Below are 26,566 nucleotides of genomic sequence, written 5' to 3' on the forward strand. Positions count from 1 at the left end.
GTGAAACCTTGGCTTCAGCACCAACTTAGTGACTTTGGACAGTTTACTAAGGCCGTGTCTTACTTTCTGGTCTGTTCAGTGTTGGAATTATTATGAGGATTTGAGAGCCTGTGTATTCAGGGCTGGATGTCAACAGCATACTCATTAAAAATGATGGGTGCTACTGAATGATTTCCCATAATTCACAGTTGTCAAGTGAGACAAACAAGAGGTGCCGGAACAAATCTGCATCTTCAGAATGGGACAGATAGAAATCTCCGTAGCTCTGTGTGTTGAGTCTGCAGGGGGCTTGCAGTTTCTGCATTGGCATCCATGTCCAGACTGCCTTCCTGTTCTTGTATTGCAGGCGGGCTCACTGCCCTTCTTTTCCTGTGACAGCTCTCCCTGGGGCACCTCCATGAACACCATGTAGGAATCTTCCCTGGACTGACTCCAGTATCTTGCTAGGCTCAGTATGGTCTCTCATTACACTTAGAACAAGACACAGAGCAGTCTATGTACTTGATGTGTCCCATGCCTCTATGAACCAATGCCTGAACGTGGCAGCCTAGCAAACTCATCCTTTCTGAGGTGAGCTCAGGGCAAGGTGAGCAAGGAATTTTGTGGTGAGGCTAGAGACTTAGAAAGTGGCTATGAGCCCAGAGCTGGTGGCTCACACCTATAATCCTAGTTACTCAGGAAGATGAGATCTGAGAATCGAGATGCAGACCCATTCCAGGCAGATAAGTCTATGAGTGTTATCTCCAATCAACCAGCAAAGTCTGGAACAGGAGATGTGGCTCAAGTGAATGAAAAAGAGTGGTTCAAGCCTGAGTAGTGGCACACATAGAGACACAGAAAGACATAGACAGACAGACAGACAGACAGACAGACACACATATACACAGAGAGAGACATCCACACAGAGACAGACACATATATATTGCTATGAGCTCTCAGATACTCCGCCCAGCCATGGAATCTGTTACTCCCTTCCGGTGGCCCTGCTCACTTGAAGATCTGAGGGCTGTAGGTGATACCTCTCCATGTGTCTTAGTTTGAAGCTGGATCCAGGAGCCAGATGCTCTGCATAGGCCATCACTGGTCCTGAGAGAGAGCTTCGGGATCCAGTGTTTGGAACAGGAGCATCCTTTATTACACCTTACTTAGCTAGCTGAACCCTCAACACAGGCTTAATTAAATTTTAGAGAACCATTAACCCCACTTCAGGGCAGAAATCGATCTTCTTACTTCTTCTGCTCCACCTCCACCCTACTGGTGTTCCTTGGGATCCAAAGTGTCAAGTTAGAGATATCTCAGTGCTCTTCTCTTTCTAGAATCAGTTTCCAAGGACTCAGCGACTTTGTGACTGGTTGCGCTCTGTAATTACACGTTCCCTGCAGAAATGTAGGCATACAGGAAGCAGAAGCTGTGTAGTCAGCGCCCTCTTGAGGAGGTCTTTTGGGCTTTGGGAGTCTCTGAGCCAATCCTCTGTTCTCCATTTGGAATCTTTACCCTTTGCTTCATTTTCCTGGGTTCGTGCTCACCACAAGAACTCAGTGTTCCACTCTGTTTGACCCGCTTGTGTTAGTTTGATTTAGCCTCAGAGTCCTCAATTGAACAACCCTGAAGCTTGAAGGGCAGGCTTCTTACCCAATGCCTGAGCTGGCCGTCCCCCTCTAGAGCAAGGAGGAAAGCTAGCACTGCCCACCTGGCAGCCAGGTGGTCGCAAGAGCAAGTTATATGGCATCATCTGACCCCACAAGACATCAGTCAAGCAAGCACCTTCCCATCTGGGCAGAGCTTCTCAGTGTGTTCAGCAAGCAAGTCTGGTGAGCTCCTGGGAAAAGAGATGATGTTGATTCAGACCGTGAGTGTGTTACCAGGGGGAAACAGACACGAGACGCAGGAAAGTCATGATGACCTTGAATGCTCAGCATGACTGCAATCAGGCCCATTTTTAACTCCTTTAATCCATGCCCCAACATCACCCAACACCCAGTACTGCTACAGAAATGCTCTGTAGCCAGCGAGACTCCGGTGGCTCACCCCTATAATCCTAGCTACTCAAGAGGCTGAGATCTGAGGAGCTCCATTTGAACCCAGCTGGGGCTGGATATTCCAGGAGACTCATTGTCTCCAATTAACCACCCCAAAGCCAGAAATGGAACTATGGTTCAAATGGTAGAGAGCTAGCTTTGAACATTAAAAAAAAAAAAGCTTAGGGACAGCACCTAGGACCCAAATTTAAGCCCCAGGACTAGAAAGAAATGAAAAAGGAAATGCTCTGCAGTCTCCAAAACTTTGTTCCAGCTTTCCTTGCTGTAAGGAGTAAAGCCATTTCTGATCCTGCCATAGACTCCATCCAAAAGCTTACTGGACCATGAGTCCTTCCAGGCCTTACTCCAACCACTTTGAGGATCCTCAGATACCAGCCTTGCCACTCGGCAGGAGACTCAATCTTCTTTCCCCACCCAAGACCCTATAGAAGCACAGGCTCTGGCTTTTCCTAGGAAAGTCCTGATGATAGTTTCTCCCACCCTATGAGTAAATAGTCTTGTCCTTCTCAGAGCATGTGTCACAACTGGGGAGGTGTGGACACAACATCACAGGTCTTTGCCCCTGCCTTTGTGCACCTTGGATTTCTTCAACATACTAGTGAAATTTAGAAACTTTACTCAGAATAATATTTCTAAATACATAATGGAGATAGAAAAGATTATAAAGAACACCAGTAATATAAAAATACAGCAACCAGAATATGGAAATGTTAAATAGGATATTTATTTATCGATTAGGGCATTAATTAATATAACTTGGCATAATTTCTAAGCACTGATGAGTATAAACGTTATTTTGAGATATCTGAAGCCACTATAACAGAACACAAAGGTATATGTGATTTCCATTAGTGTTGCTATAGCTATTGTGGCTTGTATTTGTTGTCTATCTTCATAATTAGAGAAAATGCTCAATTTTGATTAAAGGTTAATGAAAACAAAAGACATAGTATTTTTTGTTGTTTGTTTGTGGTCAGTCCTGAGGCTTGAACTCTGGGCCTGGGTGCTGTCCTTGAGCTCCTTTTGCTCAAGGCTAGTGCTCTACCACTTGAGCCACAGCACCACTTCCTGCTCTTTCTGTGATTTAATTGGAGATAAGAGTCTCACAGACTTTCCTGCCTGGGTTGTTTTTGAACTGCAATCCTCAGATCTCAGCCTCCTGAGCAGCTAGGATTACAGGTGTGAGCTTCTTGTCATTGTTCTCCTCCCAGGCTAGAAACTCCAGCCTTGTATGCTCTGAGGTCCTTTGGAGAGTCCCACAATGATGTCATGACCATTTGGTTCCTTCCCCCAAGCTCAGAGTCCGCACATGAGAGATTCTCCATACTTATTTTTTAAATAAAAAAGGCAGGAATTAAAGCTGGGTGCAGGTCGCTCACATTTGTAATCCTGACTACTTGGGAAGCTGAGGTTGGGAAGATCAAAAGTTCAAGGCCAGCCTAGGCAGAAGAGATCATGAGATTCTTTTCTCATGGGCCCAGTGCTCAGAGTCTGTTATCCTAGCTAAGATGCGAAGACTAACATAGGAGGATCACAGTCTAGTCATGACCCTGAGCAGGAAGTGAGACCCTGTCTTGAGAATAACTAGCACACACATACACAAAATAAAAAGGTCTCCAAGTATAGCTCAGTGGAAGAGAGCCTGCTTTGCGAGTACATGGACCCTGAGTTCAAATCCTAATACCTCCAAAAAATGAATAAATCCCCATTCTCTTAAGTGAAGCAACTGTGGATTCCAGGCCTTCTTTGGGCTTTTTGTTCCTGGTTGTACGTTCTGGGGAGACTCCAGTTACCCAACTCTAGAGACTCTGGAGATGTCAGAGGAAGTGCAGATGGAGGTTGAAAGGATCGTGCAAATTGAGCTGGCTCAACAGAGAGTGACAGAAAAAAAATGCAGGAAAGGGAAGTGACGTGTCACTCTGGCTGGCACCCTGGAAGACAGGGAACTAAAAGTGTGTGCTCCTGGCAGACTCAGTTGTTCTACCTAACCCCGCGCCCTGCCCGTCTCCTAGGATGTCACTCGCACTGAAGACTTGGGAGTGGCAATGTCTTCTACCTGCCTGGCCACTCCATGATCTGGAATTCTTCCTCCAGAGGAACCAGAAGGCCTGTGCTTCTCAGTGTTTCCGCAGAGTGATGCAACTTGGCAGAAAGCCAGCCATCAGCAACTATGACCTCATAGACATGAAGAACCCAGAGTAGCAAACCCAGGACTTGCCATGGGTAAAATAAATGGCTGGATTTCCTTTAAAAAAAAACCAAAACATTGTGTCTAGAAAAATGTTTACTGCCCCCAAATGGCTTGCTGAGGAAGCTGAGTGTGTTTCATAAGAAGGGATTCTCCTCTTTCCTTAGTTCATCTTTACAATATCACTGGCACTTTTTAGATGCTGGCCCCTCCGTTTTGTAACTTTGTCAAGTTGGCTTGGCGTGCATATGACATGAACCCCCAGTGTCTTTACTCTGGGAATCCATCTGCTCCATTGGATAACTAACCATATATCCAGCCTGCACTATCTTTGAAAGTTCCTGCTTCATACACAGCGTTTACCGTGGCTCTCCCTTCCTGTAAGACCCTTCAAGGGCTTCCTATTGCCTCAGAGTGAAAGCAACACATTACAGAATCAAGTAGGTCCAATGGAAAGGGACTTAAGAAATGATTTCATTTATTTTCCCACTGTTAGATGGTTTGGCTGTATAAAGCACACCATGCAAGGCCGAGAAGGGAGGAAAAGTTTCAAGCCAGAAAGAATGGTAGGCTGCCTCCATCAGGACAGAGCAGCAGCTGCCCTTCATCTAGAGACTGGTATTTAGAGGGAGGGAGCCTGAAAGAAGAGGAGGGACACATTGTCAGTGGGAGGAAGGGCTACCTGGAGATGCAGACAACCAGGCTGAACTTTGGTGGCTAGAATGCCGGCCCTCACAGAATGACTTCACCTCAGCTAACACCCACACTTCTCAGAAGAGAACTCCTTGGCGTGATTTCTTTTGTCATTGATGGTACGATTTTATTTCCAACTTGATCTTGTACTGCGCCTCTGCGCACAACCCAGCTCCAGTCAAATACATCCATCTTCCAGTCCTCAAGAACATGGGACTCCTTAGCTCATTTCCACCCCAAATGCCCTTTGTCCAACCGCACTCTCCAGCATCTTCGTCCACTTCAATTGTGCCCATGCTTCAAAGCTCAGCCCAGAATCTCTTCTGTACCATAGGTGTTCCTTCTGGGCATCTTGGCATTTTCCTCCTATGTACTCAGCAGTACTAACAGTCTTGGTGGATCTTTAAGCCCAACCCTAATCCCTTCAACAAAGCCATCAGGAATTAGGGGTTGTAATCCCAACAACATTAGCCTAGTTTTCTGAACCTAGTAGGTGTTTAGCAAGTGCTCATTGATGTCAATGCCATTTACAATCTATCTCATCAAACATAGGGGTGATAAAAATCATCTTTTGTGCCTAGAGGTTTATATAAACATTGCTGTTGCCAAATCAATGAGCCAGCCTGACTAGGTAGGAGTCATCACATTTTGTTGATGAATACTCAATACCCAAAAGGTTTAAGATCTAGTTTGGATCAGTTGCAGTCACTTGAGAGTTGATGGGAAAGTGAGTGTTAGAAGTGGGTCTCCTAGCTCTCAATCCTTGTGATCTAGACTGCTAAAACCATGCACTGTCTAACACAGTCTCTTTCCTTTGACTAGAATTGTGAGGTAGAAATAGCTTCTCTCCCAGTCTCATTAATGAAGAAAGCTATTTACTATGTAGGAATAATTCACAACGGGTTGCGTGAACACACCTGGGGTGGAATGAACACACATTGGGTTCAACTTCTGAGTTTACTTTTTACCAGCCTAGTGACCTTAGAGCAAGTTACTTCACCTTCTTGAACTATAGCTTCCCCATTTATGAAAAGGGGAAATTGGGACCAGTCATTTCCAACTCTATTGATTTGGAAGCACTCCTGCTATGGGAATACAATTCCAGCTTCATGGACATGTCACTGTGGCCAAGAGCTCCTGGTCCTCTCATAAGTTAAATCATGAAGCTCAGGCTTTAGGACACAACATAAAGAAGAAACAATTGTAAATCTATGTGTTCATCCAGTGATCATCACATATTAGCAGAGCAAGATGTAAAAAGAGCTCTCAGGCTAGAAGGAGATACATATATGTAACCAAAAAGTTGTGATTTTTCTGCCTGGGCTGAGTATAAAATGCATATGTATATACATATGTACATATATATGTGTATACACATACACATACATATATGTATATATACATACATACCCACACCTGTAGAAGCAAAGGTGGAAATGTGGGAAGGATCAACTATACCTTGAGAAATAGGAGGGGAGGGGAGAGAAGGTATGTCAGGGAATGTTCAACAGGACAGATGAGTATAGTGTTTATGTGATCTGTGAAGTAGAATCTAGTCAATGGACTTAATACAGTGCTTTGAGTAGGATAGCTAAAGCCTTTAATCCTAGACTACTTGGGAGGTAGACATAGAGCAGTTAAGGATTGAGGCCAACACAGGCCTCCATCTCAGTCAACATTTGGGAGTGGTGGTGGGTACCAGTCATCCCCAGTGGCATGAGGAAGTGCACGTAGGAGGATCACAGACCAGGGCAGCCTAGGCATAAAGTGAATTTTTTACCTTCAAAATAATTAACATCATAATAGAGGCTGGAAGTATGATGCAAGTAGCAGCGTACCTGCCTGGAAAGTGTGAGGTCCTACATTTAATCCCTGGGAAGACATTCTTTTTCTCTCTCTCTCTATGTCTGTTTTGGACATATGATTTTGTAAGTCATGATTGCACATAAATAAAACTAACCTAGATTTACTAAAAATCTTCATGTCAGACTACATTGCCCATTTTACATTGATCACACTTATGAGTGCTCATTCATTGGGTTGGAGACATGCTTTAGTGGCAACGTGTTCTTGCCTAGCAAGAAGGTAGCCCTGAGTTCAAACTCAAGTACTGCCATTTAAAAGAAAATAGGCCAGGATCACTCAGGAGAAGTATATTCATCTTTAATGATGAATAGAGGGAACACCCCTGTTTGCCTTGCTGGAGAGCAGTAGTGGGAGGAGCAAAAGCAACAGCAGGAATGAGTCCACAGTGTCGGAAGGTATTTGGCAAATACTGAATTTAGAGGATAGAGAAAGGGCATTCTCTTTCATTTGCATAACTGGGATCTCTTTGGCCCTAACAGCCATTTACTCAGTAGAAAGGCGGAGCCTAAGAGAATTACATCCTTTACCTACTACTATAACCAGTTATCAAACCCGTTGGGCAGTATTTCTTGGAGCAGGGAAGTATCAGAGCCATATAAAGCACAGTCAAGTGCCTTAGCCCTGGAGGAAGTGCTGGGCTACCAGAGAAATTCCGAGGGAGTTCCAGCCTTCACCTGGGCTAGCGCACTTCCTTCACGTGCCTTACATATACAAGACAGAAGCCTCTTCACTTGAGACAGATTACTGGGAGATCAGAGGCCAGAGACCTTCCTGAGCTCAGGTAAGAAAGAGGGCTTCCCCTATCATTCGAAATCAGCTGAGATCTCCTTCATCAAATACCCAGAGCCATGTCCAAAGCCATGAGGATGTAATCGCTTACAGAACAAGGAATTGCTATGTCTCTATTTGTACCTCAGGATCTACCATAATTTTTAAGACAATGAATGCTCAGTAAATGCAGATCCACTTGTTGAATTTATTGACTGTAAGTAAGAAGGCAACTAACACTAATCTATAGTAAACTGATCACCAGTGCCATGCCGGTTCTCCTTTGGAGGCTGAGGCAGGAGGATTGCACGTTTGAGACCAGCCTGGGCTATAATGAGACTAGCTCAAAAGATAAAGAGTGTTGGGAAGAAATGAATCAATCTTTCTCTGTATGCTAGGTGTATAAACTGTGTTTTATGAGAATTCAAGGTAAGTCTCGGGGGTCAAATGGAATAATGCCATTTTTAGGCTAAGAAAATGAAATTATAGAGAGGTGAGTTGACTTATCCAAATGGACACAGATAGAGAGTGGTGAATTAATTTGGGTTTGCCTGCATCTGCTATCCAGTTCTTTAAGTTACTGGGTGGTGGACATCCCTTCAGCCCTGGACAAACTGGAACAACAGATAAAATAAACATACAGAACAAGGATTTCTTATCCAGGGGCCTCATCTCCTAAATCCACTGTCAACTCTGATACTTTTGGATTTGTCTTGTTTATTCCATTTCTTACATCTGGTAGGATCTGAGATGTACATGAATTGAAAAAAAAATGTCTGGCACATTTCCAGTACATAGTAATGATTACAACTGCTATGCCAAGTCTGAATCAAGATGTATAGACATACACACATATGTATGCCCAAATTATATATATATATATATATATATATATATATATATTCATTACATCTTCCAACATTACTTTAATTTTAAATATTTGATTTATACCCCCAACAAAGTTAATTATAGTTTTATTTTTATTAGTATTTTAAGGAAAGAAAACTCACAGTATTTTCATGAGATCTTTTTTGTGTTGGAGTTTGAAGTCAGGGCTATGTGCGTGCTAGGTGAGCCTATTTGAGTCATTTCTCCAGTCTGTCCCCACCCCCACCCCTCTGGTTGAGTTTGAGATAGGTTCTAACTTTTTGCTCTGTGCAGCCTTGATTGCAATCCTCCTATTTTTTTGTTTCTTGCATCCCTGGGATGTACCACTCTGCCAGGCTATTGGTTGAGATGGTTTTTACAAACTTTTTGTCCTTGATGTTGCTCTAGTTGGTCTTTAAACATGATCCTTCCAGGCTCAGCCTCCCAAGTAGCTAGGATTACAGGCTACGTAATAGACTGGCTTTGCCATATCCTTTTGAGAAAAACAGTTAACTATTTAAAAACATATGAAAACACATGCGTAGAAGTCTATATTTTTTTTCCTTTTGTCACAATAGCTCTACCTGGCATTGTTGGATTCTATTTTTATTTAAGATTTTAACATCTTGTTTGCTATGGATTTTTTTCATTCATTTCAATATCGAATTAAAGTAGTTTGTCCCTTGAGGGTTAAGTTTTGGGTATCCCCTAAAATGTTGCTCCCTACTGCTATTGCAAACTTCCCTCACATTTCTTGAACCCTAGTCTATTTCATTTTTTCTTCAATCTTGACAGACACGAGAAATGAGGTTGCATACTGAGCAACCTCCACCCAGAGAAGTCATGAGCTGTTTTGCAACCTTTCTTTGGGATCACTTGGCCCTGGGGCCTGAGTTTCGGGGCCAGTAAAGCACTCGCTATTCGAGTGCCTGACTACTCTTCCTGCGAAGGGCATGGTGGAACCCAGGTTGTTCAGGAAAAAAAAAAAAATGCAAGGTAGAATCCTGCAGTTGCCCATCAGATCTTGCCTTTCTCTGGCGGTAGGATTGTTAGGAAATCGTTGACTTTGTACTTGCCTTCAGGTCTCAGGTGAGTATGTTCTTCTCGAACAACTGCTCTGATCTCAAACAAACACCAGAAAGAGCTAGACTCCTTTGCCCTAGGGGTGACCATAAAAACCCAGGCAATTTTCTCTCAAGTGTTTTGGGTGGCACAATCAGAGCTTCTGTGGGACTGTGGGCCTCAGAGAGCTAGAGAGGTGAACTGCAGTGACATTCAGGAAGGGAAGGGCTACCTATGTCAGTTACTCCCAAGTTTTGACACTTCTGACATAGCATCCTACGTGGACTCCCTGGAGGCGCTGTTGCTTCAGGCCCTACCTACCAGGCAATGATGGGAGAGGAGACAGGGACAGAACAAAGGAGCCAGGCCCTGTGTACCAACCCAAACTTGCACCTAGAAGCTTCTTCTGCGGGAGAGGCCCAGGAGCTTTTCTTAATAAGTTCTGTGAATGGGACTTACACAGTACTGGAGCAGAAAAGGCGCTTCCCCTTCCTGCCTCCAGTGGATACCAGAGGCAGGACACCTGGTGATAATGGATTTGAAGAGGAATGCAGTGTCCACCATCTTTCTCTTTTAACTCCCAGCTCCTGGTCTCCAGATTCCAGGCGTAAGATGAAAGGTACTGTTCTTCTCTTCAGTCTGCTCTCTGCTGTGCTTCTTGTTGTTGGAAGACCTTCCAACGGGCTGAAGACGCTCCACTTGGGAAGCTGTGTGGTCACCATAAACCTCCAGGAAATACAGCATGGATTTTCTGAGATCCGGGACAGTGTGGTACGTGAAGGCAGGTGTCCATTGCTCCTGGCTGCCTGTTTTCTTTCCTCCTTTGTCTCTCTTCCCTCAGACAGCCCTGGCAGTGTGCTCGAGAAAGGAGGAAGGTTGGATCTCCTTCCCAGAATAATGCCTTCCCAAGATATATCTGTACTTGATCATTAAAAAAATGTTTTGGGCAGGGTGCTGGCAGCTCACGCTTGTGACCTGAGCAATTCAGGAAGCTGAGATCTGAGGATCACGGTTCAAAGCCAGCCTGGTCAGGAAAGTTGATGAGCCTCTTATCTCCAATGAACCACCAGAAAACCAAAAGTGGAGTTGTGGTTCAAGTGGTAGTGTGCTAGCCTTGAGCTGAAGAGCTGAGGGACAGCACTCAGGCCCAGAGTTCAAGCCCCATGACTGACAAAAAAAGAAGTTTTGGAAAAAGATACATCCCACTGGACCCTATCAGGAAGAAGATGTGTGTGCTATCTCTGATTCTGGCAGCAACCACTGATCTGTCTTTTTCTTCCTTTATGTTTAGCAAGCCAAAGATGACAACATTAACATCAGAATCTTAAGGAGCACTGAATCTTTGCAAGACACAAAGGTATGTGCATGGCTCATATGAGCTCTAAGATGACCATATGAAGCCGGAGTTCCTCTCTACACTCTGTTTTGGTCTCTGCCCTCGCGACCTTCCCACCAACAAGTTTTGTCTTCTTTGCAGGCCTCAGAGAAGTGCTGCCTCCTCCACCATTTACTGAGCTTCTATCTGAACAGGGTGTTCAATAACTACCAGACCACTGACCACCCCACCCTCCGGAAGCTCAGCAGTCTTGCCAATTCCTTTCTTATCATCAAGAAGGACCTCCAGCTTTGTGTGAGTAACAGGACCCATCCACTCATCACAGTTTTGGTGACTGAGCAACTGAGCTCCTTTTCCAACCTCCTTTTAAGAGATGGAGAAACTAAATCTAAAAATTATTCTCCCTATTTTGAACCATATAATTATTTGCAAAAACTCAGTTTTGATGACCTTTGAGTTGCTGCTCTATGCAAAAAGTACTTGGCAGGCTTTCAAGAAATAGAAATATTTGTGATACTCATGGTAACTCTTATTAGCTATGAAATTATACTTATTTCTTATAAGGGTATTCAATAGCCTCCCAGTGCATTCTGTACATCTGGTCACTAAGCTATTAGAGTTGATCTCAGAACATGATCAGAAAAGGACCTAGGAATTGCTTTCTCTTCCCATGAGGGCTCAGTATGCGCAAGAACACAGCTCCCAGGCAAGAGCTGAGGCAAGATGAGGCTCTCCTCAGCTCTGTCTCTTTCTAAAAGGAAGCAATGAGCTCCATATTTGAGGCTGAGAATCTGGCTTCCTGTTCTAGCTGGTGATTAGTGTAATAATCCCTGATGATGAGTTCTAAAAGGGCTTTCCTACAGGCCTGAATATTGACAGGATTGCAGGTAACACAAGGGCAGGGACTCAGAAGTGATAATAAAATCTGTCATTCTTAATGCCTTTCTCAGCATGCCCACATGACATGCCAGTGTGAAGAGGAAGCAATCGCAAAATACAACCGGATTCTGAGTCACTTCGAAGAGGTATGTCATTTTTGGCATTGGTGGGGATGGGTGTGCTTTTAGAATGACAAGTCATTATGTCGAAAACGTTGGTGGGGGGGGTAGGAGTGGGGGGGGAGGATTGGGTGGAGGAGGGTGGGGGGAGGATGGGAAGGGATGGAAAGGGGAAACAAAGGAGGAGGAGGCTACAATGCTTGATAAGAAATGTACTCATTATCTTGCCCATGTAATTGTAACCCCTCTGTACAGTATTTTCACAATAAAAAAAAAGAATGAAGAACTTTGATGAATGGAAGGATACTTAAGCCCGTTGAAAGCCTATAGCCCTCAGGCCAACACTTTTCTGAGGTCATGTGGCTCATCCTTTGCTTTAGTCTAGGGAGCATCCCCCAAGATGAGATTTCTCTACATGATGGTGGTGGGGATGGAAGGGGAATGGCCAGATCTCTACCAAGTCACTCCAGAAATATCTGGATCCCCCAGATGCACCAACAGGAGATAACAGTTTTCTAACACACACACACACACACACACACACACACACACACACACACACTTAGGAATGCCTTTAAAAGTCACATACTCAAAATATTACTCACACTCATGCCTTGCTGTTTTTCACCTTGATACCTCTCCTTTGGACTACGCCTCCGTGACTAATTCCTCCTCCTCCTCCTCTTCCTCCTCCTCCTCCTTCTTCTCCTCCCCCTCCTCCCCCTCCTCCTCCTCCTCCCTTCTTCCTCCTTCTCCCTCTTTTCTTCTTCCTCCCTCCTCCTCCTCCCCCCTTCTCTCTCCTCCTCCCCCCTTCTCTCTCCTCCTCCTCCTCCTCATCTTCCTCCTCCTCCTCCTCTCCCCTTCTCTCTCCTCTTCCTCCCTCCTCTTCCTCTCCCTTCTTCCTCCTTCTCCCTCTTTTCTTCTTCCTCCCTCCTCCTCCTCCCTCCTCCTCTTCCTTCCTCTCAACTCCTCCCCTCTCCCCTCCTCTTTACCCTCCTTCCTCCTCCTCTCCTCTCCTTTCCTTCCTCCTCCTCTCACCCCTCCTCCCTCCTCTTCCTCTCCCTTTTTTCTCCCCTCCCATCCTTCTTCCTCCCTTCCCCTACTCCCTCCTCCTCTCCCCTACTCCCTCCTCCTCTCCCTCACCTCTTCCCCTCCTTCTTCATTTCTTCCTCCTTCTTTTTTCCTCCCTTCCTTCCTCCTTTTCCTCCATCTTTTTCTTTCACCTCTCCCCATTCCTTCCTTCTCTCCTTCCTTCCTTCCTCATCTTGAACTGCTAACCATGCATGGGTATCTCTTTCAGCTCGAGCCTCAGGCGGCAACAGTGAAGGCTCTGGGAGAATTGGACATCCTTCTTCGATGGATGGAGGAGTCAGCGTAGGAAGAACATGATGATGCTCCTGAGAATCCTCCTGGCTAAGAATCCTGGGCACCATGGAGACATGACCCCCACACTGTCATCTTTTACTATGTGATGTAGTGCTGGTTACAGTGTTTACTATTTATTTATTACTTGTTTTCTCAATGCAGTTGTCCATAAGTGTCTCAAATCTTAACACATACCATCATTTTATAAGATTTCTTTAAGAAGAGCTTTTCTACTGTTGGATATATTTATTCATTAAGATTTATTTATTTTTGCTATTGAACTTCTATTTATTTTTATACTTCAATATGAGTCTTAAAAACAAAATTTATGGAATATATTTATGACCTGACTGCAGGAAATGTATTTGATATAGTAAAGAAGTCCTCCAGATCTTGGAAGAATGACTCCTGGGTTTAGTCATTTAAAAAAAATTAAATTAAGGACATAGTCACTCACTGCCAATGCTCAGAGATATTTAAAAATGAGCTAATGGTTATTTACTGCCGATTCTGGAACAAGATGTCCTGAGTTGAAATTATAAGCCCGTTTTATAGATACTGAGCACTTCAGCCCAATTCCCCAGTCCTCTACCTGTGTGTCTTCTAGCTTTGGAATCTTGTCTGGTCAATATGCATTCTTACAAATAAAATTTTCTTTGTACAATATCTGTTTAGAGTGAGCTTGAATCTTTGTAGCTCATGCAGAGTTCCTTGTTGGAGGAAGATACACACAAGAACCTGGCTCTTTTTTTCTCCTGCAAATTCATTTCTCCCCCCTTCCCCCACACTGCTCTCTCTCTCAATTTATACATATTCCAGATTCCATGACTGCCTCCCAGTTAAGGGCTGGGATGGACTGAGAGGTCTTGGCTCTCTCTGCTCTCAGCTCACTGGCTTGAGCACTGTCTCCTCTGCACCCATTTCTCTCCGCTGGTTCCCATACTCTTGCATCAGGGGTCTAGATTACAACAGCAGCTTCAGCAGGCACAAGGCTCTGTGATAAGGGTTAAGAACACATTTGTGCAGACTGCAGCCCAGGGCCTTCCCAGGGAGAGAAAGTGTGAGCTTTCTTTTATGGGCCTCCCACTTTGCAGTTTGTCAGTTCTAGAGTTCAGGCTGCTGTTGGGTGCACTCTTTGTCTTTGTGTGTAGCTATTAAGTGAAAGCCTTCTTTCCAGGCCATCAGTAGACAGCATCACTGGATGCCCAGGAACAGAGTTCTGAGCTGGCCTCTGGATTCTCTCCTTGCTCTGAAATACTCAGCTTTCTTGCTTTTTTTTTTCTTCTTCTGATCTTGGGAGTAACAGATAAGAGAGGTCACAGAAGACTGAAGGTTGAGGGAAAAGTTCACAGATGTGGGGTTCTCAAGGGACAGACTCTTAAAGAACAGATACAGTGGTCCCTTCTGATTATAAGAGTTTCTACCCTTACCCTTACTCACACTTTCTACAAGTCCACTTAACAGTGATCAGCCACTGTCTGAAAATATTAAGTGGAAAATTCCAGAAATAAAGAATTTCTAAGTTTTAAATCACTTTTATTACAGTATATTGCCCAAAATTGTTCTCTTTTGTCAATGCTGATTGTTGCTTATCTCTTACTATGCCTAATACATAAGTTCAGCTTCATGCATGTTGTTTGTTTGCATGAATGTATGTATGTATGTACGTTTGTATATAGAAATGTATGTAGGGAAAACCAGCACACAGGCAGCTCTCTGTATCTGAAGGTTCTGTATTTGTGGATTTAAACATGGATCAAAAATATTTGAAAATACTTGCATCTGTACTGAACATGTACAGTTGCTGATCTTGTCAGCATTCCCTAAACAATACACTATCACAGGGGCTTACGTCGTATTTTCCTTGCATTTTGTATCATAAGCTATCTAGAGGTGACTGAAAGCACACTGGTGATTGAAACCCACTGTGTGGGTTATATTCAAATAGGCCACTGTTTTATGTAAGGGATTTGAACATCCGTGAATTTGGACATCCTTGGGAAGGTCAGGGCCCCTTGACTGCCATTGATAAGTGAGGGACAACTCCAGATATCTTCCGTTTTCAGTCATCTACTAGGAGCCTAGGGTGTTGTCCCCTGAGGATAATGAGAAATACTATAAATTAAATAACCATTGTCACTTCTTAAATACCTAGAGTCAGGCTTTGCACTGGGAATCTCACAGGCTTTATGTTATTTGATCCTCATGGTCCTATGAGGTAGGTAGTTTTATTACTCTTAGTGATGACTGGTCCAGAACTGGTAAATAACTTGTGCAAGAGTTTACAGCTAACATAATTAAGACCCGAATACAGGCACAACCGATGTCACAACCCTAATGATGCACCCACCCTGCTTTCCTCTTTCCCAGTAATGGCGTCTTGTGCTCAGAAGCATAGTAGAAAGAAATAATGAGCTTTGTTCTCTAGAGACATGAAAATCTTTTTTATATGTGTGTGGGTACTGAGGCTGAAACTCAAAGCCTGGGCTTCCTCTTTCAGCTTTTGAGCTCAGGACTGACACTCTGCCACTTGAGCTAGACCTCCATTTCGGGCTCTCCGTTGGTTACTTGGAGACAAGAGTCTCATGGCCTTTCCTGCCTATGCTTGGCTTTGAACCAGGATCCTCAGATCTCAGCCTCCTGAGCAGCTAGGATTTTAGGTGTGAGCCTTCAGTGCCCACCATGAATGAAAATCTTGACTTTGACCTTTACTATTCTGGCAAATACCATCACCAACCTGTTTTTTTTTAATCTATAAATTGGGGATTATATTACTGCATGGGATTGATGTGACATAGCTAATTTGTAGACACTTAGTATATGTAATGCATTGTTCCACATGAGCACAAGTGTCTGCTTGCTTTTTCTGTTTTTTTAATAATAGCCTGACGAGAGAGTAGTTATGACTACTTCTTCACAGACGAGAGAACTGAAGACATAGCTACCAATGGTGGAGGGAAAATATATCTGTAGGTTGGCAGGTAGAGAACCATGCTTTTACCATCATTCTTTGCTGACTGGATGCCCAAGACAGAAATTACTTGACCCTTGGTGTCTCAGGCAATGTCAGGGAAAAGTGCAGGGTCTTCCTGCCAAACTCGGGAGCTCACGATTCACTTCCTGGTTCCATTTATCTCTATGCCATCTGTGTTAATGAATTTCAGTTTCCTATGGATCTAAACCATGTTTCCTTAACAAGCAGAATATGTGTTCCCTTGGAAAGGATAAGCTAAATATGCTTGCCCTCAGACTGACCTATCAGCTCTGGTTGCAATTAGCTGTTAGATCTTGGAAGAGCCACTTCCTTTCTTTGCTTCAGTATTTGCGGAGAGACTCAACTGACAATGGTCAGGCCAAACGATGGTTAAGAACCACTCTGACCTACAATCTACAGCAACTAGCCCAAGAAACCAGCTTCGTTTCTATAATATCCAGTCTGATAAGCCAGCCTGCCGCCATCTTTATGTCAGCCTTGTGAGAAGTTAGACAACACTCTACTTCAGTGAACCTAGGAAGTAGTAACCCTTGTAGCTTGGCCCCAAATGGCCAGAACTTGATTCATAACTGACAACATTCCTCATTTTCGTCCTTCTTTCCAAACATAGGACCAACCAGAGCAAGCCAAATATGTATCCCTAATCAGTCACATTGATGTTCTGCTGCTAGTCAACCTACTTATGGCTTTCCTGGCCAGCCAGCAGACCTCAGTCATAGAACATCTGAAACCTTCCATGTTTCTACTGCAAAGTTTCCAAAGTTTCTACTGCTCCTTTGCCTGTCTTGAAGTCTTCTCCAGAATGCAGGCGATGGGACCGATAACCCCAGCAAGCTATGAATACATAATGTTTGCCTCTTTTCATTGGATCAATCTTTATTTCTATTCTTCATTTGTAAAACCAAAGGGATGGAGGCAGGCACTGGACACCTGATGGCTCATATCTGTCATCCTAAATACTCATGATGCTGAGATCTGAGAATCCAGTTTGAAGCCATCCTAGGCAGGAAAGTCTGTGACACTCATCTCCAACTAACCACCAAAAAGCTGGAAGGGGAGCTGTGGCTCAAGTGGTAGGGTGATGGCCCTTGAGCAGATAAAGCTAAGAGACAGCAGCCAGGTCTAGAGTTCAAGCCCCAGTACTGGTATGAAAATAAACAAATGAAAAACACACACAGAAGAACTCAATGGGATGGGATAGCTGATCCACAATCTTAGATTTTTCTAGATAGTAGATTCTGCTGGATCAGGCCACAAGATGGAGTCTACATGATTCCTGTATTGCACCTTTGAGTTCAGTGTTTCAGGTAAGTCCATCTTAATAGGAGGCTGCATAAACCTTTCTTCTGGGGAAAGTTGGATCCTCAGGAGAGATACCCCACACCTATGAATGAGGTCCAAATGCCATTGACTTGAAATAATAGAAATAGTTACCTCTGTGTTTCCTTTCCACAATGATTTAGTGTTACCAAATCCCTTTTTTAAAAAAATTTTCTGCTGGTTCTGGGGCTTGAAATCAGGGATTGGGCTTTGTCTCTGAGCCAGCTCAAGGCTGGCCCTCTACCACTTGAGCCACAGCGTCACTTCTGGCCTTTTCTGTTTATGTGGCACTGAGGAATCAAACCCAGGACTTCATGCATGCTAGGCAAGCACTCTACCTCTAAACCACATTCCCAGCCCCTCCATTTTTTCTTTCTTTCTTAGAAATGACAGAGGTTCTTACAGGCAAGACCTACCATGCTTGACCTGCTTCAGCTTCTTAATCTGCCCCACTTTATTTAACCTCTGCACACAGTAACACTACCTTATTGAGAAGGACTGAATTAAAAAGCGAGAGAATGATAAGTTTGGGGAAAAGAAAAAAAATTAAAATTGCTCTTTACTTATAGAAGGCCTTTCGCTAATTTTTTCTTGACTCAGTAGCTTTGGCCTTGTCATACTGACCTGCTCTCACCCTGGGCTTTGCTCCCAGGGGACAGTACACAGCAAAAGAATAACTGAATCCAGTCTCCCCCTGTTTCCCTAGAAGGTTAGGGAGAGGAAAGGTGACAGCACTGTCAGTGAATCAATTGCTTAATGGGGTAGAAACTCAGAGGCCTGGAGGCCTAGAAGCCATGGATTGTGGGAACCTTCATGGCTTTCCCGGAACATGCTCAGTCTTACTACATGTTAGAAATGGGAGGGAACATACCAGTCACAGAAAACATTCTGATTCTCTGAGATGCCAATTGGAATTCAGAGGGAGGGGTGAGGGTGGGGGAGGCAAAGGTGGGGAGGGGTCTTGTCATAGGCTGTGTACTGAGTTGTGCTGAGCTCTGGTCCAAGGAGGGACTAAGAAACAGGACAGCCTATTTTGTGAGTTCTAGTGGTAGAGCACTTGCCTGGTCCTGAGTTCAAACCTCAGTACTACAAAAACAAACAAAAAATCCCCCACAACTTGGATATAACAGCATAACATGGACCGAGTAACATTTTCCAAGAAAAGACATATGAAAAATAACCAAGCTCATGAGAAGATGGTCAACATGATTAGTCATTAAGATCATCAAGTCAAGGAAGCAGCTGAAGGGCAGCTGAAGTACGTGATTATATGCACCAGGGTGCGGGTTCCATCCCAAACACTGAAAAGCAGGGAGGGAGGAGAAAAGGAGTTCAAATCAACCCACAATGCATCAGCAATACACACAATGTGGGTATTTGAACATAAAAAAAGATAGACAGTAGTAAATATTACTGAGGATTGAGTGAAGCAGAAACCCTCATGCACAGTTGGTGAGATTGTATAGTTGTACAGGAACCTGAGGAAACAGCCTGGCAGTTCCCCAACATATTAAAGATAGAGTTACCATAGGATTCAGCAATCCCACATCTGTGTGTTAAAAGGGAATGTAAGACGTGCTCACACCAAATCTTGTGCATGAATCTTTGACAGCCAAATAGTGGAAACAATGCAAATATCCTTCAACTGATAGATGGACTATTACTCGGCAATAAGAAGGTAATGCAATACTGATAACAGGCTATCACATGGATAAGCTTTAAAGCTGCATGTTGTATGACCACATTCATTCAAAGTAGACAAGTAGACAAGCCCACAATGGGAGAAAGGAAACCAATGGTTGCTAAGAACTGTAGAGAATAGGGAATGGGGAATGGTTGCTAATGGTATGAAGATTCTTCCTTAATGAAAATGTCCTAAAATTAGCTGGTACTTGTACTCCAATCATGCGTATGCATGCAGCCCCCTCCACTAAATTGAAAGCCTTGAAAAGCTGAACTTATGTAAATTACATCTCAATAAAGCCATTTGAAAAAAATTATCCAAGCATGGTGCCTCATGCCTGTAATCCTACCTACATGAAAGGCAGAGACTAGGGGATTGAGGCTTCAGGTCAGCCTGCATGCAAAACTTCAGGAGACTCCATCTCAACCAATGGCTGGGTGTAGTGGTACTTGCCTGTTATCCCTGCTACAAGGGAAACACAATGGTTGAGCAAAATGATTCATTCCTGTCATTTCCAGTGACTGGGTAAAGCACAAGTAGAAAGAGTTGAGCCAATGCTGGCCTTAGCATGAAGCAAGCCTCACCTTGAAAATCCAAAAAATAATTAAAATGAGGAGGTAAGTGTGTTAGCACACAGCTATAATCACAGCACTCAGGAGGCTGAAGCAAATGTGTCACAAATTCAAAAACAACCTTTGATACATAGTGAGACTGTCTCAAAGAAAAAGGATGGAACAAAAGTATTTTTGGATTAGTGAACATTAGGAGCAAGTAGAAATTGTTATTTAAGGGAATGTGTCTTGTTTTTTTACTTCCTTTTATTACTTTTGCTAGGCTAGAAAAAGCTTGCTCAATCAATTATGGTCCTCAAGTTTCTACACAATATTCTCATATGACTTATTTGGGGTTAGACTATTGTTGTCTTAAATCAACTTTGCAGACTCCCTGAAACTTGAAACTAACAACCATATATTTCACTGCCCCACTGGGGTGCGAAGAGGGCTATTTGTCAACAATTTGTCCTTTTAAAATCACGCAGGTAATGGTAAAAATAATTGCTTATAGTCATTCAGCATCTATGATCAAAGGTCATTTTGTCTGTGTACACATGGTAGGAAATAAAAAACAACAGAAGTGATATTTTAATAGGCACTCTCCCTTTTCAGATTTCTCCCTTTCACGTGCTTACCAACGTGCCAAACTCTCCTCTGTATGCTTTGCTTGTGTTCTCTCATTGGAATTTCACAAATGCATGTGGTCACATTCAGTTTACAGATGGGGAAACTGACACCCTGAGGAATGAAGGGATCAACTAACTCATGGCCACACAGCTAGAGAGTTGCTCAGCCAGGATGAAAAGGCAGAGTGTGACTCCATGGTGGGGGGCGGGGGGGGGTGAACTCTCCAACTCACCTTTCTGCTACCTGCACACCTAGACTTGCAGAAAGAGATCTGGGGTCAATTCCAGATCATTCTTTTTTTTTTTTTCTAACTCTATGAGTCTGGGCAAGTCACTAAACTTTACTTTGACTTTCTAATCCAAAAATCAGGAGATAATGCTATCTGCTCCATCTCACCTGGGTTTTGTGAGTGCCCAATTGTAGATGTTCTTCATCAAGCATTACACAATCAGCTGGTTTATTGGACTGCCCCTGTCTGTACCTTACAAGCACCACAGCTAGCAGGACCACCCCCCTCCCCTCCCCCCAATGAGTGGATTTGCTCTCACTGAATTTCTATCGATCTGAAGAAATGTTCTGGAAGACGCAGTTTTGAATTTGTTCACACTTAGAGTTCAGACAACCCTGGACCTGGCTGACAAACTGATCATAGAGAAGCCAGATGGCATGGGGCAATCCTACTTGTCAAAGAATTCCCCTTGATTAAGAAAGCAGTTTGGCTTGGTGGAGAAGTCTCAATGCTAGGGCACCAACATCCATGAGTTTGCATCCTAGCCTATGGGAAATGTCCCTCAAACCACCATTCTGGGGACCTTGGGGTGACCCTGGAGGTCAAGCAGGGCTCTGAGTGCAAATGGAGAAAGGGGTTGCACTTACTTCCCTAACACTCTGGGCCCCCAAACGCTGTTTAGAATGAGACAATTTTTATGTATTTGTTTTGGCAGGAGCAAATGGGCACAGAGAAGCCTGTGTGTGGAGCTGGGTGCTCATCCTTGCTGGGGCTGCAGCTGGGGATTGCAGGAGCTGTCTCGGCTGGCCCGAGGACACTGGGTTTGGTTCGTGGACTCAAGAGAAACACCCCTTTGGGAGTTATCAAAGCAGTCTAGGGAGAGAGACTTGTTTATGAGACTGTGGTGTTCACACCAGCAGAACTTGATTTCTCATCTCTAAAGTTCAATCCCAGGCTACAGAGACAGCATGCAAATTATGCTAGTCTGGATTAACGTTCTTTAATTAGGAGCAAACCGAGTCTACTCAATCAAGAATTAGACTGAATCCATTATCTGGAAAGGCCATCTCTCAGGCTTGGGAAAAGGGGTGGACACTTTTCCAGGTAGGAAATAACACTACAGAGGAAAACACTTTGCCTCTGTTTGCTTGAGCAATGCCATTTTCAAGGAGGATCTTTTTGGATGGTGAAGGCAGAGTCTGATTAGAAGCCCGACTCCATGATTGCTAGAAGTATCTTCTGCTCTGGACTTGGATTGATTTCTGGGGTCTGATCTGGTAGAGGCTGGAGTGAAGGACCCAGAAGAAATAAAAAGGAGATGTTGATACAAGAACTTCACATTCTGCAGGTCAAACATCATTATTAGATGTCAGCCTCTTTTGAGGATATACTCTATTTTCTTTTATTCTAGGGCAAGCTTACACCTGCCTTCCTTTGCCTGTTTTAAAAAAAAGCTATGTAGTGTGTGTGTGTGTGTGTGTGTGTGTGTGTGTGTGTGTGTGTTTGTACTAAAGTTTTTATTGGCATCTTAAGCTTCTGCAAAGAGAAGTTTGCCTACATCACTGTTACCAAGAGGAGATCGGCTTTCAGTCATCTCTTCATCATCTGCTCTGGAATCTCTGTCCCCATTGTGTGACCCTCGAGTTAATTGCATAGGCGACTGCAGGACCATAAAGTAGTCAGCACCAGGCTATGACACCAACCTCATCCTGCTGAATGCATGGTTAACTCTGTGCCTCAGGAAGGAAAGGAGAATCTCTGCCACTTACAGGGAGGTGTCTTACTAGCACAGAGAAAGTGTTAGCGATGAAGAGTCTAAAGACTCTAAAGAGTCTTGTCTGAGTGATATACAGGAATCTAAATTGTTTTGCTGTTTATAGGAATCTAGATTGATTTGCTGGTAGAGTCTAAATCCATTTTAAGCATGTTTAGAGCAGTTCAGTTCTCTTCTCTGACATGACTTCTGCATTAGTCAGGTTAGGCTAAGTGATACTGCAGTAACAAATGTTTATTATTTTTCAGTGAGTTTTTTTTTTGTTGTTTGCTTGTTTTTCTTTTTAACACCAAAAGTAGTCTCTGACTTTTCTTCTGTCAGATGTTAGCCCAGGGTCTTACTTAGAGCTCAGGCTGAAGGAAATATTTGGTCCATAATGCTATCAACTCAATGAAAGGAGAGATGGGGAACTCTGCTGGCTGTGGTTCCCATCCACCTACAATGACTCATGTTGCTAACACTTGTATCTACTTCATTGGTCAAAACAGTCAAGTGGCCATCCCTGACTTCAGTGGAGGTTGAGATGACCTCTTAGAGCACCTGCGAGTGCAGTTTTCCTGTATTCCAAAAGGAGGAGAGCTATACACATGAGGGAGCAACTACAGTGTCTATTGTGCCTTCAAGTGGATATGATATCGAGAATGCATTCTTTTAAATTAATTATGTTAACTAATTAATTTTTAAATTTAATTTTAGATAGGGTCTTGTTATATACCCCAGACTGGCTGTGAACTTGCCTCAACCTTCCAAGTGGCTTAAAATTCACTTCATCTGGGGCTGGGAAGGTGGCTCTGTGGTAGAGCGCTTGCCTTGCATGCCTGAGGCCCTGGGTTCGATTCCTCAGCACCACATAAGCAAAAAGAAAAAAGCCAGAAATGGTAGAGCGCTAGCCTTGAGCTGAAGAGCACAGGGACAGCGCCCAGGCCCAGAGTTCAGGCTCCACAACCGGACCCCCCCCAAAAAAAAAATTCACTTCATCTGGCTTAAAATTCTTCATTCAAGTGATGAGGTTAAGCCAACCAAGTGCGGATTTGAAATAAGTCTGAATGCTTTCACCTCTAGTATCTCAGTTTTTGGTTATTACACAAGCTACTGTGTTGTGCTATGCAGTGTTAGAGAAGCAGATGACATCCAAGATATTAGTGTGTGTATGTGGGGGGGGAGAGAAAGAGAGAGAACAAGTTAAGGGTGACAGAACTTCCTTACAGCTTGTCTGAATGACTTCAAGTGGCCTTGAATAGGTGACATTTTTTTTTACTGTTCTTTAAATATTTTAAAATTGTTATTATAAAGGTGATGTACAGAGGGGTTACAGTTACATAAGTTAGGTAAAGAGTGCATTTCTTTCCTTTTTTTTTTGGACAATGTTACCCCTTAGGTGAAATTTTTATGCAAACCTCCGTCTCTCTAAAGTGGTAGGCAGGTGTGCACTTCTTTTAGGCAAATTTTGCAAAATGTGCAAAGATGAAAATGAAAGTCTACCTAGTCTGTAATCTTATTCTGTTGTGGTATTTCTCTCCCTCCCCCAATTCTCTAGTTCTCTGTGAGCATGGACTGATTATCCTATAGTCCACTCTGACACTGTCTACTTTGAGAGAGTATCAGAGCCCACTGGTTAAGGTCTACAAGGCACCCTGCTTCAGACACTAACTGCAAGTGCAGGCTCTCCTGGGCCTGGGAAGAACACCTAAAAATCAAAGCTACTCCCTGTATCTTCCTCTGCTCCCATCAAAGGGTTGAGTGGCTCCCAGAATGCAGGGAAATGATTTGCTTAACAGATACCAGTGTTTTATGAAAGGATGCTACTCAGCCAGGTGCTGGTTGCTCATGCCTGTAATCCTAGCTACTCAGGAGACTGAGATCTGAGGATCGGGATTTGAAGCCAACCTTTGCAGGAACATCTGTGAGACTCTTATTTCCAATTAACCAAAAAAAATGAATGAATGAATGAATGAATGAAAAGCTGGTAGTGAAGCTGTGGCTCAAATGGTAGAGCACTAGCCTTAAGAATGAAAGCTCAGGGACAGTGCCCATGCCTTGAGTTCAAACTCTGGGACCGGTCCCCCAAAAGAAATGATAGGACTGTGACAGCCAGATGGAAGAGACGCTTCGATGTAAGGGGTGTAGACCTCCCTCTCCTCTCTAGTTCATCCGTGGGAAGCTCTCTGATCCTGCCCTTCTGAGTTCTCCTGGAAACATCATCACGTAGGCATCCTTGATTGAATCATCGGCCCTAGGAGAGCAACTCAGCCATCAGCTCTGCTCCCCCCATTCCTGATTGAATCACTGGCCCTGGGTGAACAACTCAGTCTTCAACACCCTGAGGTGTTTCATTCCTGGGAGAAGGTGGAGAGGAAGGGTGTGGCACTGAACTTTCTAATCCTTTTATCAAGTGGCTAGCAATCCCATCTTGAGCTACACAGGAGCCCCTAACCATGGAACATCTCATTAGCATAAAAGATACTTACCAGGGATGAGAACTACAGTTTGAAGCCAGCCAGGGAGGAACATCTGAGAGACTCTTCTCTCCAATGAGCCACCAAGGGCTGAAAGTGGAGCTGTAGCTCAAATGGTAGAGCACAATTCTTGAGTGAAAGAGCTAACGGTCAGTGTTCAGGCCCTGAGTTCAAACCTCAGTGCGTGTGCTTGCGCATGCGCACGCGTGCGTGTGCGCGCGCGCGCACACACACACACACACACACACACTATGGTGAGAATGTGAACTGAGAACATTTGTCTCAGAGACTGTATGGTTGTAGAATGATGATGTATGTTTGTGTTTACTCTCATCTTTGATGTGTGTCATTGGGGAAAGCACGCTATCAAGGCACCAAGCTAAGGAGGCCAGTCTGTGAATGATCACCAGGCAGAACATTCTTGCTCCTGGAGTAACTCCAACTAGGACTGGGGGAAAAGGTTGGAGCTCACATCCATTACCCTATGGTTTTCCCAGCCCTGTAGGGAGATAAAGATTTCTTTTAAAGATTAAACTCACAGTTCACTGGAAAAAGATGGTAATGTAACTTTTTCTTACCTTCTGGCTTTCAGGAAATTCTAATTGATGTGCTAATTACTTCTCAGGTTTAGAGTGATTTTTTGGTTGCTGGATCCAAAAGAGGATGAGGAAGTCTCCCCTAGCCTATAGCTGTAGAGCAATCTGTGGAGAGGTTAGGAGAGGAAAGTAGATTTATTTTCCAAACAGAAAAATTCAGGCTCTACAGAGAAAAATAAAGGACAGGAGTGGCATACGATCACTCAAATGAAAGACCTAAATCCAGGAGCATTTTGGAAAACAAAACACTAGCGTTTGTTTGGGGAACTCTATTCTCCGATGAGCTTTCCTTTCAGTCAGTACTTTTGTGGAGGGAATTCCCCAAGTTCTATCCTCTGCTTGGGATTAGAAGAGCCCCAGGTCTTGGTCTGGCCCAGGATGGAGCCAATGGGCCAGGCCATACCCACCTGAGTCACTGCCTCTCTTTCAGTATAGTTTAACCTGTTATCCTTCTCTGTTCCTTTCCTAAGCTTTCTCCCCCCACAGCCACAGCTTCTCTGTAAACCCAGTGATTTGACATCTGTCACATAGTTCTCCATGGTGATGGGTATACCTCATAGAATGAGTACAGCATTCCTGACTTATTCACTATGGGTCAGTAGCATCCAGTCTAGTTATGACAGCTAAAAATGACCTCAAATGTTGCAGACTAACCACCTGGGGCAAAAATTTACCCACAGAGAGGCTTGGGTTCTAATCCTTTCTAGAAGCCTTCCACAGGAAGCATTTACCTTCTGCAAGGTGTCAGAGGAAGCCCTTTAATGGGCTTTACATAGAAGCTTTTAGAAGTCTAATGAACAATAGAATCAACTTGAGGGTATCTGTAAGGAAGGGCTTGGAAATCTGTGTTCCTAACAACAGATGTTCTTGCTGCTAGTTCCTAGACCACAGCTAGAGAGTGAGGCTGTGTGTCTGGGGTTTCACTCATCCAGGTTTTCTTTTTTTTGCTGGGGGGAGGGGTGTGTGTGTCTGGTCATGGGGCCTGAACTCTGGGCCTGGGCACTGTCCCTCAGCTCTTCAGCTTAAGGCTAGCACTCTACCACTTGACAGCGCCACTTCTGGCTTTTTCTGCTTATGTGGTGCTGAGGAGTGGAACCCAGGGCCTCATGCATGCAAGGCAAGTGCTCTACCACTGAGCCACCTTCCCAG

The 26,566-nt window shown here is 43.9% G+C and overlaps 2 protein-coding genes across 3 annotated transcripts in view; one reads left to right on the forward strand and one right to left on the reverse strand.

Moving 5' to 3' along the window:
- Positions 1 to 10,095: 10,095 nt before the first annotated feature.
- On the forward strand, positions 10,096 to 13,195 carry Il20 (interleukin 20). Its single transcript, XM_013017328.1, has 5 exons — positions 10,096 to 10,254; positions 10,775 to 10,840; positions 10,961 to 11,113; positions 11,770 to 11,844; positions 13,118 to 13,195. The coding sequence occupies exons 1-5, from the start codon at positions 10,096 to 10,098 to the stop codon at positions 13,193 to 13,195; spliced, it is 531 nt and encodes a 176-aa protein (XP_012872782.1).
- A 249-nt stretch (positions 13,196 to 13,444) lies between these two features.
- Positions 13,445 to 26,566, reverse strand: part of Fcmr (Fc fragment of IgM receptor) — a 35,761-nt gene continuing 22,639 nt past the window's right edge. Inside the window, exons 9-10 of one of the 2 annotated variants that reach the window (XM_013017462.1) lie at positions 14,533 to 14,544; positions 13,445 to 13,455 (exon numbers count right to left, since the gene is read on the reverse strand). The gene's annotated coding sequence lies outside the window, so the exon portion shown is untranslated. Of the gene's footprint in view, positions 13,456 to 14,532; positions 14,545 to 24,264; positions 24,275 to 25,111; positions 25,121 to 26,566 lie in introns of those variants that run through there. The other variant, XM_013017463.1, reaches the window with a different exon arrangement.

The sequence above is a fragment of the Dipodomys ordii genome, unplaced genomic scaffold (assembly GCF_000151885.1).
Source record: "Dipodomys ordii isolate 6190 unplaced genomic scaffold, Dord_2.0 Scaffold35, whole genome shotgun sequence".
Lineage (NCBI taxonomy): Eukaryota > Metazoa > Chordata > Mammalia > Rodentia > Heteromyidae > Dipodomys > Dipodomys ordii.

Bases quoted from the DNA above. Each gene is read 5' to 3' on its own strand.
- Il20 (XM_013017328.1), top strand. From the start codon at position 10,096: ATGAAAGGTACTGTTCTTCTCTTCAGTCTGCTCTCTGCTGTGCTTCTT. The intron at 10,841-10,960 runs GTATGTGCATGG...TCTTCTTTGCAG, and splicing joins AATCTTTGCAAGACACAAAG to GCCTCAGAGAAGTGCTGCCT. The intron at 11,114-11,769 runs GTGAGTAACAGG...TGCCTTTCTCAG, and splicing joins AGAAGGACCTCCAGCTTTGT to CATGCCCACATGACATGCCA.